General features: G+C 39.9%; 1 protein-coding gene across 4 annotated transcripts in view; it reads right to left on the reverse strand.

The window, feature by feature from the left end:
• NAALADL2 (N-acetylated alpha-linked acidic dipeptidase like 2) overlaps positions 1 to 13,212 on the reverse strand; it is a 901,057-nt gene that overhangs the window by 27,030 nt on the left and 860,815 nt on the right. For all 4 annotated transcript variants that reach the window (XM_084639864.1, XM_084639867.1, XM_084639865.1 and 1 more), the window contains one exon: positions 9,515 to 9,713. In XM_084639864.1, the coding sequence (XP_084495990.1) occupies positions 9,515 to 9,713 (199 nt within the window). The remainder of the gene's footprint in view (positions 1 to 9,514; positions 9,714 to 13,212) is intronic.

Consider the following 13,212-nt stretch of genomic DNA (forward strand, 5'->3'; position numbering starts at 1 on the left):
GCTGATACTGACCACCAGACTGAGAGGATGCAAGGGAAGATAATTCTATTAGTGGCTGTGATAAACTCATGTTTACAAACATCACCTATTTGCCATCAACTTGATGATCTAGGCCCCTGTCCAAAGTCCACTGAAGGTAATGGAAATATTGACCTCAGTGAACTTTAAGTATATGTATATGGTAAAGGGATTATCTATTTTTTGCAAAAACAATGAGGAGTTCTTGTGGCACCTTAGAGACTAACAAATGTATTTGGGCTTAAGCTTCCATGGGCTAGAATCCACTTCATCAGATGCATGGAGTGGAAAATACAGTAGCAGGTATATATATACCTAGTACATGAAAAGATGGGAGATGCCTTACCAAGTGGGGGGTCAGTCTAACGAGACAATTCAATTAACAGTAGAATACCAAGGGAGGAAAAATCACTTTTGTCATGGTAATGAGGGTGGCCCATTTCAAACAGTTGACAAGAGGGTGTGAGTAACAGTAGGGGGAAATTAGTATGGTTAAATCAGTTTTTGTAATGACCCATCCACTCCCAGTCTTTATTCAGGCCTAATTTTATGGTGTCCAGTTTGCAAATTAATTCCAGTTCTGCAGTTTCACATTGGAGTCTGTTTTTGAAGTTTTTTTGTTGAAAAATTGCCACTTTTAATTCTGTTATTGAGTGACCAGGGAGGTTGAAGTGTTCTCCTACTGGTTTTTGAATGTTACAATTCCTGATGTCAAATTTGTGTCCATTTAGTCTTTTGCGTAGAGACTGTCCGGTCTGGCCAATGTACATGGCAGAGGGGCTATTTTTTGCCTTTGCACTCATTTGTTAGGTTAGGTCAACTATAATACAGTACAGTCGAACTCAAAGAGGCATAAAAATAGAAAAGCTGCAACACTATGTAACCTCTGCTTTGAACCTACCAGCTTCTGGAACTCAGAACTCTAGAAGCCTGACCTTATGCACGACAACAACAACAGTCAGAGCCCTCTGACACCATTTCTCAGCATGGCTGGAGTCACGGATGGGTACAGAATGGACTAGAAACTCTTGGTAAAGCCAATAGGGAGGCTTCTGCATGGTGTGATATGGACAAATGGTTTGCTGAGCCAAAGATGAGCCAGGGCTGCTCAGCCCCTCAGTGGGAGGATCCAGCGTGACTCAGTGGCAGAGCCCAATTTTAGTTTCAGTTTTGAGCTTTGAGTTTGGGAGCTGAAATAAAAGCAGAACAGCCCAGAAAGTCTCTGATTTACTCCTCCGCCCTACAAAGAGAGCCTTTTAACTGCTGTGGGATCTAGTACATGGGAGGAGCAGCTCCAGCCCTGCAAAGTACATAATCCAGAATGGCTGAGATCTGACCCGGCGCTAGTTACTGAGAGCCAGCCAAGATCTCCACAGGCAAGAGAGGATCCTGCCCTGCTCTGGGGCAAAAACAAAGTAAGGGGACTCCTTTCTGTTCAAGCCAGCCAGTATTCACAACACTTGTATCCAGACTCATCCTCAGCATACTGCTCACATTAGAAGGTACCAGGGAGGGATCTGGGGATTGAGATAAGTTGTGTATATTAGAGGTTGGGGAATTTGTTGATGTGTTAGTACTTATTAACCGTAACCCTTTCCTTCCCCAAATAATATATTCCTGTTCCCAATAAAGTCCCCTTGTTATACTGTTATTTTTGGGGGGTGCCAATTGTTTGCTGGGGTTTGTGTTGATGTACTTCATTGTTTCTCGTGTACTGGGTTTACACTCCTATCCACAAGTGGTAGAATTATTCGTGTTGGGCCCAGTGAGGAGTCACCAGGCATCACTAAAAAGAAGCCAGCCCATTCAGGGAAAGGGGAGAAGCCACAGCAAATAGCAAGCACCAGGGAGAAGAGTTGAGTTACACCTTATAGAGGAGGAGGGAGACTACGCTCGATCTGGGGGCATAAAAACTGTCCATGAAAGTTTATATATTCACCGGAATATTCATAGTTTGTAAAACTTCACAGAAGCCTGAGTCATTTGGTTGAGGACTTGTATTCAATTTGGAACAATATTTCCCATCTGCTTTGTTTACAGACACACAGAGTGGTTAAGCACTGGAATAAATTGCCTAGGGAGGTTGTGGAATCTCCATCACTGGAGATTTTTAAAAGCAGGTTAGACAAACACCTGTCAGGAATGGTCGAGATAATTAGTGCTGCCATGAGTGCAGGGGACTTGACTAGATGACCTCTCAAAGTCTCTTCCAGTTCCATGATTCTATGATTTCTAGGTTTTTGTTTAAAGGCACACACATTTTATTTTAACTTCAATGAAAGGTTTAATTCAGGTTTGGACCAAGATTTGGGATGGTTTTTATTTTGTCTGATCCTCTTTTCCACAATGCCTTGCCATCTTTTCTCTAAGCTAGAAAATAATCTTCACACTGTCATGAAATGCTCTTTGTGCAATTAAGGAAAGTATTAGGGAATGTGGCCAAGAATTCATGGAAGCTGTGGTCTTTAAATACAGTGGTGAAAATGTTGAATTCTGGGCCATTAGTGTACATCTTGTTTTCAGGGTTAAACAATCGCAACATGTGAGGCCAGGAAGGAATTTTCCCTCAGGTCACATTGACAATGACCACGGGTTTTTTTCTCCTTCCTCTGCAGCATCAGGGTGTGGGTCACTTGCCAGGATTATCTGGATATATATATATCTCACTTAATCATTTCCCTGCCATTGTGGAGGCCTCAGGCACTTGGGCACCTCATTCCCTCCTATTCTCTGCCTGTGGCACATGACAGTTTAGTCTCCTGTGGGATGTAATACTTTGGTCTCAGTTCCATTGTTGGACTCAGTGTGTAGGCACTGGGTGGTGTTAGTGGCCTGTGATACACAAGAGGTCAGACTAGATGATCAGGTGATCCCATCTGGCCTTAAGCTCTTTGACTTTAAACAAAAGAATATGCATATCATGACAGAGAATTCATTAGACCTAATAACAAAAGCAAATATCAGCAACATCTTAGAGCAAGCAATGGAAATCATCCCCACTTGATACAAGAGAGTAGCAGAAACAAACAAATCAGTAACCATCAGACTAACAGGTTCAGTTTACACAGACCGAGGATAACACAACACTGGCACAGTCATCAAAAGATAAGACAAAACATCAGGTTCAATGTATTAGGTTCTAAGAGCTCAGAGTCCTGACTCTGCTCCTCTTCCCGTTCTGTGGAGCTCCCTTTCCCTCCCACCTCTGACTCAATCCCTTCACTCCGCTCTCACCACAGCAAGCCAACAGCCTTATGTTCCTTTTATTTTATGCCCCCTGCCAAGCCTCCTCTCAGAACAGAATCACTTTGGACTTCTGCTAACAAGTTCCTGCCCCCTGTCTGTCTTCAAATGCCATCTCTCAATACTGACTCCTGATCTAAGGGGGTTGGGCTCAAAACCCATCAGCTGGGGAAGTATGGCTTATCAGGCACACATGGTATAAGAGATCAAAAGGGCACATGAATGGAATGTTTTCAAATTGCAGCGTTAGATAGGGGAAAAGGACAAACTAAGTAAGGTTAGAAATGATTCCCCTGATACTGAGAAGATACAAAGAACATGTCACTTTTATGAACATCTGCAAAGCCACCTCATTGTCCTCCTTCCAATCCCTCCTTCAAATTCTCATTTGTAATGATGCCTAAAAGCTTAACAGCTAGGCAACAGGTGTGCAGTGATCACAGCCTATCATGTTGTCCAGTACCGTTTCATTGTTTGCTTGCACTCCCCTTCTCTTCATCCCCCTGTTGTCTCTTGTCTTATATTTAGATTGTAAGCTTTGGGGTAGAGATAATCTTTTTTATTATATGTTTTAATCGTGCCTAGCACAATGGGGTCCTGATCCATGTCTCAGGCTCCATGCTGATATTCAATTCATTATTATTAATAATAAAATAATGACTCAAAAATAAGAAAATCAAGAAGGCAGAACTGCACAGCAAAAACTGCAATAAAAAGTAAATTGGAAGAAAGAAAGTGGGTAGCTGAAAGGAAGGAAAGAAACACAGGATATGTACACATCATACATTCAAGAGAATAAAAAAAAATTCAAATAACCATCAATTTACAATATAAGGGCAGATTCAATTATAAGAACAGGAAGAGAGATGGAAAATATCCAGTAGCTTTCAAACCTTGCCCTTCTCGATGATAATATCACAGTGGAAGAGGAAGGGAAAATATCAGGTTTAGGATTAGGGAACGGAGAACTGATTCACATAAAATTTAAAAAAATGAATTTTCATCCAAAACACAAATCAAACTTGAAAATAACCTTTTGTGAGGCAGGAAAAACTTCCTCACCCCATTGTTATTCATCTCTGTCCAGGTTTCTGGTTAAGACTAGAAGCAGAAAGCCCTAACATTTCCTGGTAGAAGTTGCTCTTGTGTATTTCCCGTATAGCTGGGACCAGGAAATCTTGAGAGAGCATGTTATTGTGAGATTTTTCAGATTTGCCAGATAATATGGATAATCAATCAAATGGTGGTGCTTTCTTAAACTAGACTGAATGGGTTTTTAAGGTTTGCTCATCACAGTAAGTTTATTATAAGGACATAATTACGTGTGAAAATGATCAATAATCGAAGGAACTTGAATTCTATCAGTTTACTAGAGTTATATGGTCACTCATTATTAATAATTATTTAATTTCATTACAGTAGGTCCTGTGCTAAGCACATACAGACAGATAGTAAGAAACACTTGCTGCGCCAGACAGCTTACAATCCGTGTAGACAAGACAGACAAAGGAAGGAACACTATCCCCATTTTACAGATGGAAAACTGGGACACAAGGAGGTTAAGTGATTTGCCAAAGTTTGCCCAGGAAGCCTGTGGCAAAGCACAGCCTAAATGTCTTGAGTCTCAGTCTAGTGCCTTAGCCACAAGCGCCATCCTTCCTTTTCAGCTTAGATTCTAGAAAAGAACAATATAGTATAGCTTCAAAGACCTAAGGATTAAGGATAAACACCAGCCTGCCAATAGTGACTGAGAAGTGATGCCTTAACTTCAGTGAATTTTGTCAAGTACTTTGATTGAGCGTGAGAATATGAGTCCAAATGACTATACAGGAAGAAATCATTTTTTCATGAAGAATATGTGCTTTATTGTGCACACACATTCTTCCTTCAAAAGACAGTAAATTACAGTATTTATGGAATCTTAATGATCTAAACACAGTTGGAGCCTGAAGGTCAAGGCTGCAAACTGCATCCTAAATTTCTGTTCACAGATGAAGTACAGTATTTATTGTGGCACTGCTTGTGCTGCCATAGTTAAAGGTCTGCCAGCGTTGCCATTATAAACCACTATTTCAGAGGGTTATAACTTGCCCATCAATCTTCGCACTGGGATGAAACACAGCACACAAGGTCTCAGCTGTGGGATTGATTTTTGTTGTTGTTGTTTTCTTTACCAAATTACAAAAAAGAAATTCATCTGGTGAGTTTTAAAGTTATGACAGCAATAAAATAAAGGTCACTCGTTTCAAATACTTTTTAGTGTTCCTATTGTATAACCCAGCTATAATAGCTTCAGCTTTAAGACAAACTTTGCAGGCCATTTATACATTATTACACCAGCACTTAATTCTTTAAATAAGGAATTACCCCCCCCCAGAAATCGTTAAAAATACTGCAAATAAAGTTGCATCAGTGGATTAACATTTCCATCCCAAAAGGAAGCTATGGTGCATCTTGTTATTCTTAAAACAAACAAACAAACAAGCAAATCAGATTTCTAGTTGTACTGCCTGAGTCTCGTTTACACTAAGGGTACATCTAAAGCTGGAGGATCAATTTAAAATGCACGTACATGCTAGCTTTCACAGTGCTAGTGTGCTACAAACAGTGCAGCCACGGTGGTGCAGGCTGGCTGCCCGAGTGTATACCTATGTTATCAGATGGGATTGTACATGGGTGGCTATCCCATACCACTATAGTTACACTGCTATTTTTAGCTCACTATCTCAATCAAAACTAGCTTGTGTATGTCTAATGAGCTGGAAATTACACTTAAAGCTGCAGTATAGGCATAAGTCTCCTTTACACTGCCCTGGCTATGTACGGGGGCTTGAAAGGACACGCACATGAAATTTACTATTTACTTAGTGTGAATGAGAATCGGGCCTGTTGTGTAAGACACCTCCCTTTAAAATGGTTTGACAAGAGTCTTCATCAAATAGCATTGTTGGATTCCATGTTATTGTTTCTTAGTGGCCCTGGATCACATTTGCTTAGTTTCCAAGGTGTATCAAATGGGGGTCTGTCCTGGGTCCAGTACTAGTCAATATTTCCATCAGTGATCTGGATAATGGAGTAGAGATTATGCTTATAAAATCTGCAGATGACATGATGCTGGGAGGAGTTGCAAGCACTTTGGAGGACAGGATTAGAATTCAAAAAACCTTGACAAATTGGAGAACTGATTGGGAGAACTGAAATCAACAAAATGAAATTCAATAGAGACAAGTATGAAGTTCTACACTTAGGTAGGAAAAAAATCAAATGCCTACAAAATAGAGAATAACTGGCAAGGCAGTAGTACTGCAGAAAAGGACCTGGCGGTTATAATGGATCACAAATTGAATATAAATCAACAATGTGATGCAGTTGCAAAAAAGGCTCATATCATTCTGGGGTGTATTAATAGAAGTGTAATGTAAGACACAGAAAGTTATTGTTCCACACCAGTACCAAGTAGAGAGGTCTAAGTCAGAATACTGTGTCAGTTCTGCGTGCCGTACTTTCAGAAAGATGTGGACAAATTGGAGAGAGTCCAGAGGAAAGCAACAAAAATTACAAAAGTTTTAGAAAACCTGATCTATGAGGAAAGGTTAAAAACTGGGCATGTTTAACTTAGAGAAGAAAAGACTGATGGGGGACCTGATAAGTCTTCAAATATGTTAAGGGCTATTATAAAGAGGATGGTGATCAATTCTTCTCCAGGGCCTTTGGAGGTAGGACAAGAAGCGATAGGCTTAACCTGCAGCAAGGGAGATTTAAGTTAGATTTTAGAAAAAAAAACTTTTAATTAAGCACTGCTATAGACTTCAAAGGGAGGTTGTGAATCACTGTAATTGGAGATTTTAAAGAACAAGTTGGACAAACACCTGTCAAGGATGGTCTAGGTATATCTAGTCCTGCCTCAGTGCAGGGGGCTGGACAAGATAAGCTCTTGAGGTCCCTTCCAGCTCTACATTTCTATGATTGTGTGATCTCCACCCTATTGTGAATTGCTCTCTACTTAGGAAGGCAGGAGTACTTCTTCGATCAATTTCTGTAGATTGGAGGATGGTGAAAAGTTAAATTTACATTTTAACCCTTGGATCTTAAGAACAATGAACAATCCTCCCAACACTTGCACTCCCCCTTTCCTGGGAAATGTTGGATAAAAAGCCTCACCAATTTGCATAGGTGACCACAGACCCAAACCCTTGGATCTGAGAACAATGAAAAAGCATTCAGTGTTTTACAAGAAGACTTTTAATAAAAAATAGAAGTAAATAGAAATAAAGAAATCCCCCCTGTAAAATCAGGATGGTAGATATCTTACAGGGTAATTAGATTCAAAAACATAGAGAACCCCTCTAGGCAAAACCTTGTTACAAAAAAGATACACAGACAGAAATAGTTATTCTATTCAGCACAATTCTTTTCTCAGCCATTTAAAGAAATCATAATCTAACACATACCTAGCTAGATTACTTACTAAAAGTTCTAAGACTCCATTCCTGTTCTGTCCCTGGCAAGCGCAGCATACAGACAGACCCCGACCCTTTGTTTCTCTCCCTCCTCCCAGCTTTTGAAAGTATCTTGTCTCCTCATTGGTCATTTTGGTCAGGTGCCAGCGAGGTTACCTTTAGCTTCTTAACCCTTTACAGGTGAGAGGAGCTTTCCCCTGGCCAGGAGGGATTTCAAAGGGGTTTACCCTTCCCTTTATATTTATGACAACTTCCATACAGAGCAATTACATCTTATCAAGGAACAAAAGATGATAAACACTGCAAGGATATGAAAATAAGGAGAACACAATATGACCCAATGGAAGTGTTTCTCACTATCCAGAGTTTAGACATTTCCTATTTTTAAAAAATTAATAAAAAGTACACATTTATATTGGGACAGATGCACCAGAGTGCTCTTGTGATGCAAATACAGTCACCCATTTGAAGGGGTTTATAAAGCCAAGGATATGACTGCTTTGTGATGTCAGAGCAACTCAGAGCAGCCACTGAGTATGACTGAATATGGTCTACCAGTCATTCTTTGGTGAACATCTTCCTTCATGCCACAAGCTCAACTACTGTGAGAATGACATTGATTGGTCCCACCACTAATTTTACTCTTCTGTTAATATCGCCTTCATTATAGCTATAGGACTGATTCATTTGCATTCTAGGCTCCCCCCACAATCTACTTTTCTTATATGGTTGCACCTGTTTTATACCATCCTCAATGCTTGGAATAATCTCCCTCTTCTTAAGTACCAAGCTTTCGACTCTCCTCCAAATCCTCCCTGGAGGACCCAAACCAATGCTCATCTTGGAGCAATTAAAGGGAGGAAGACAGAAAAAGAAAAACATTTCCCATCTATTTCGTTTTGAGAAAACCATAAAACAACATGATCACTACTGAGCAGGACTTAAATCCTAAACATTTGGGTCTGGAAAGTTGCTTAGAACTATTTTAAAATAGTATGATGGAAACAGTCAAATGGTTGCCTTTAACCAAACACATTTTTTTAAACTAACAAGGAGTACAAATTTCTCCAACTACCAAGTCAACTCTGGAAGCAGAAGTGAGGAAGGCTCATTCTTTCTTCTCTAGAAGATGAAAAGTGGACTGCTTGAGCCATTTAAAACTAGTCTGGACAAAGCACTTTAATGTTCAATAGGGAACAATTCAGGTAAGGGGGAGATAAACTAAATGCCCCCAAAGCTCCAAAACGCTAGTTACTATGAGGAGGAAGTTATGGAAGATGGCTGACTAAAGCCCTACCATTCAGACCAAGGTACTATCTTTGTCCTATTGAAAGTACCTAGACAAGGAAAGATAAATTAGCACACAAGTACAGATTTTATATATATCACTTTGCTTAATCTTCTGTAAATCAGTGTTTAAATGTTTTTGTAAAGTTTTTAATAAAACATTGAGAAGCATGTCAAATACCATTCGATTTCAAAATATTTTTTCTTTTGAAAGCTTACTGTACCATCTAACATAAATATCTGTCATGCTGCTTGAGCTCCTATAGCACAGAACATCTTGTTAGCAGTGATATCATGTCAGAAATGTTACAAAGATGCACTCTAATCACCTCCTGCACTGGTATGAATTTACATTTTTTGCTGTAAGGATTTTTTTTCTAATTTAGCTTTTATCTTGGATTCTCACTGAGACTTTTAAAAGAGGTATGACAGTTTTGAAAGCTAAGCAATGTGAGATTATTATTTTAGTTGGAATAAATGAATGGAGAACATACTGAACATCCTACCTGTAAAACCCTGGAGGAGCTTGTTGAACTAAGAAGTTTTGCTCCAGACCTTGGAGAACATCATTAAGCATTCTCACTCGGATAGGAGCTCTCTCCTTGGGGTCATTAGCTGGACGCATCTCATCTGACTGGAATAATTCTGCACTGTCCCTCAGTCTTGAAGCCATTGCCAGCAACTGACGAATGTCTAGTTGGTCACCTGGTAATGATAACAGAAAGATACAGGTCTGTAAATTATTCAAAAGGCAATAATTTATTGCTGTTGTCAATAAAATAACCTATACTTTTTAAAAATGGCCAAGTTGTCTTAGGCTGGAACAAAGGCATCCCTGATGGAGTTAAACCATGGGTCAATGGAGCCTATAATCTATTTCACATGTACAGTAATTTCTCCAGCAGTCCCAACTTGTGCAGGCATATCTTAAAAATCTTACAAGCTAAGAAGAGTCAGATCTGGCCAGTATTTGGATGGGAACCCTGCAATGAAAACTTACTTCTGCAAGAAGTGATGGTTAAATATCAGTAGCTGGAAAGCTTCTTTCTGAGACAGTATGGATCCAGTGCTGTTAGATACTGCTTCTCATGCCACAGATTCTCTCTCTTCAATATGTATGTATTAGTCTACTGCATCTGAAAACCTATCCCTATAGTATATAAGCACCAGCTCCTGCCCTTTCACCCTTTTCTCCCTCATAAAAAGCACAAAATCATACATACCAGAGCAAGAATTTACTTGAATTCCATCTCTCATCTTAGAATACTAAGCATACTGAAACTCTGTAGCCCATAAGGCTATCTTGCCTTTATTATATCCAGCAATTATGCAAGAAACCTATAGGCCTGTATCCTGTAAGACATTAGCTTCAGCCATTAGCATAACGCTTTGGCACAGATAAATGGCCCAACCTTAACCCCTAAGTTTGAGGAACAGAGTGCGAGGGGGAGTTTTGTCCATAATGACACCAGCCAATGACAGACACCTGAGCTAACACCACCTTTCGGAAAGTTTTGGAAAGAACATCCAATCACAAGAGTGCCATGGCAACAAATTGACATATATGATAACAAGTTGAGATCATGAATATACTAACCTATAGAAGGACATCCCAACATTAATAGGGTGAGGAAATACAAATAAGGAAGAGGAGAGAAACCCCTACTGGCACTAGACATGGTGGCATCAGTATAACATATTATGAAAGCTGTGTCCCAGGCTGTGTGTTGTAGGGGAGAAAGAGAGATGTGGCCCTTGAGAGGTGCCAGAATGATGGCCACTGGTGGTGATGATGAGGAAGATAATGGCTAACATTTTGGGTTGTTCTGCAGGGGATGGTGTGAGTGCAGATGTTCAGATGTACTTTCTGTATTATCTCTATGTACTGATTTAGAGTGTTTTTGACTTCACTAAATGTATTAATAAATTATTCGCAAAAAGAATAGGCGTACTTGTGGCACCTTACAGACTAACCAATTTATTTGAGCATGAGCTTTCGTGAGCTACAGCTCACTTCATCGTGAAAGCTGTGAAAGCTCACGAAAGCTCATGCTCAAATAAATTGGTTAGTCTCTAAGGTGCCACAAGTACTCCTTTTTCTTTTTGCGAATACAGACTAACACGGCTGTTACTCTGAAATCTAATAAATTATTATAACTATAGAAGGTTTCCTATAATGTGAGTGTTGCAGCTGTGCACATCAGGGTTCCCAATATATATATTAATTTTAATAATACTGGGCCTGATCTTGGGACAAGAACCTGTCAACCCTCAAAGTGATAACTGGGAATTCTTAAGTAAACAATAAATAAATATAATTAATAAACTATAGATTGGGCTACAACTTCTTAAAGGTTAATCACATTTGTAGAAGGGGTTTGAAATGATTCCTCTACAGTTAAACTGTAAGTAAATGCAGATGCTGTTAACACTTAAAGGGACATTTAAGTGTTATACTCCAATTACCTCAGTGTTTTCAAAATTATTAACACCACAGTGAAAGATAACCTGGCCTGATATTTGCAACCGATGGAGATATTGAACAAATGAGAGCTTATACCAATGCACAGCCCAGATTCAGTTGAGATTGTTCCTGACTTAAAGAGAAGAGAGAAAAAAATGAGATGCATGAATTGGAGAGTCTCCTGGGTTGTGGAGTGTATTCCCACCTAAAGTGCTGGTGAAGAGTATGCTCTCCTCTTAGTGCGTGCACAGATCCCAGTAAGGGTTCACAGAATCAACAGTGTTGATGGTAAGAGCAAGATCTCCCTGGCCTATTAATGATGGGAAATGAAACTAGTGATTCAAATAAACCTCAACATTTTTAAATGCTAAATTTGATCCAAACATAACTTCCAGGGTTTTAGAAATTTGCCCATCAGTAGCTGAAAGTACAATCTTCAAATATTTTTGGATCTAAGATTTTAGCTCATGGGTATGTATAATTAACACCAAAGAGAAGAATACACAACCCCAAGATTACAAGTTAAAGGTACCAAAGTTGCTTGGTTAATAAATATAAACAGATATCAGAACTGATTCATTACCACCACCAAAACCTCTTTGGGTACATGGATGGGTGGACATAGAAATAACATTGTGAGGCTGAAGAATCCAGCAGGACCCCCTGAACTTCCCACTGTCTCCTTGCCCTGAACAGAGTACTTGCTATTGATTATATTTTACAAAGGGAGAGGGGAGCTTACAGATCGCCCACACACTCTTCTGGCTGTTGCATTCAAATCTGGTGCAAATCTGGAGTCATCCAAAATGCATCATCATGGTGGAGAAGACCGCAGGTGGTGTAGCAGAGGTTGCCACATTTGCTGAAGTATCAATATGAATTTCAGCACAGGCAGAAGTCACTTTGAGGGGGGAAAGTGAGAGAGGGTGGGTTAGGGTCAGATTTGGTTTGGGATAAGATTTCTTTGGGGCATAGGGGAAGGAGAGGTTGGGCTGCTTCTAACTGTTTTTAACTTGTTTGCTATTCCCTAATGAGGATGGATGATAGGCAGTGATCCTGTACCACTGTATTGACATAATTATGGATTAGAACTGTGAAGTTTAGTGACTGATTACATTAGGTTGACAACTCAGTCAAATATTATTTGAAGGTATAAAATGTACTCATAGGAAGCAGAAAATTTTTGGAAAAATATTACATGAAAAATTAATGCTCTTACTTATCAAAGCTTATCTTCTATTTTATCTTATTCTATCTTATCTTCTATCAACACAGCATGGAGAGTAGGTGGCCAGCCCTCTGTGGAGAAAGAAGTGGTTAGGGACTATTTAGAAAAGCTGGACGTGCACAAGTCCATGGGGCCGGATGCGTTGCATCCGAGAGTGCTAAAGGAGTTGGCGGCTGTGATTGCAGAGCCATTGCCCATTATCTTTGAAAACTCATGGCGATCGGGGGAAGTCCTGGACGACTGGAAAAAGGCTAATGTAGTGCCAATCTTTAAAAAAGGGAAGAAGGAGGATCCTGGGAACTACAGGCCAGTCAGCCTCACCTCAGTCCCCGGAAAAATCATGGAGCAGGTCCTCAAGGAATCAATCCTGAAGCACTTACACTAGAGGAAAGTGATCAGGAACAGTCAGCATGGATTCATCAAGGATAGGTCATGCCTGACTAATCTAATCACCTTCTGTGATGAGATTACTGGTTCTGTGGATGAAGGGAAAGCAGCGGATGTATTGTTTC

This window comes from Lepidochelys olivacea (genome assembly GCF_965140295.1).
Source record: "Lepidochelys olivacea isolate rLepOli2 genome assembly, chromosome: 9".
NCBI lineage: Eukaryota > Metazoa > Chordata > Testudines > Cheloniidae > Lepidochelys > Lepidochelys olivacea.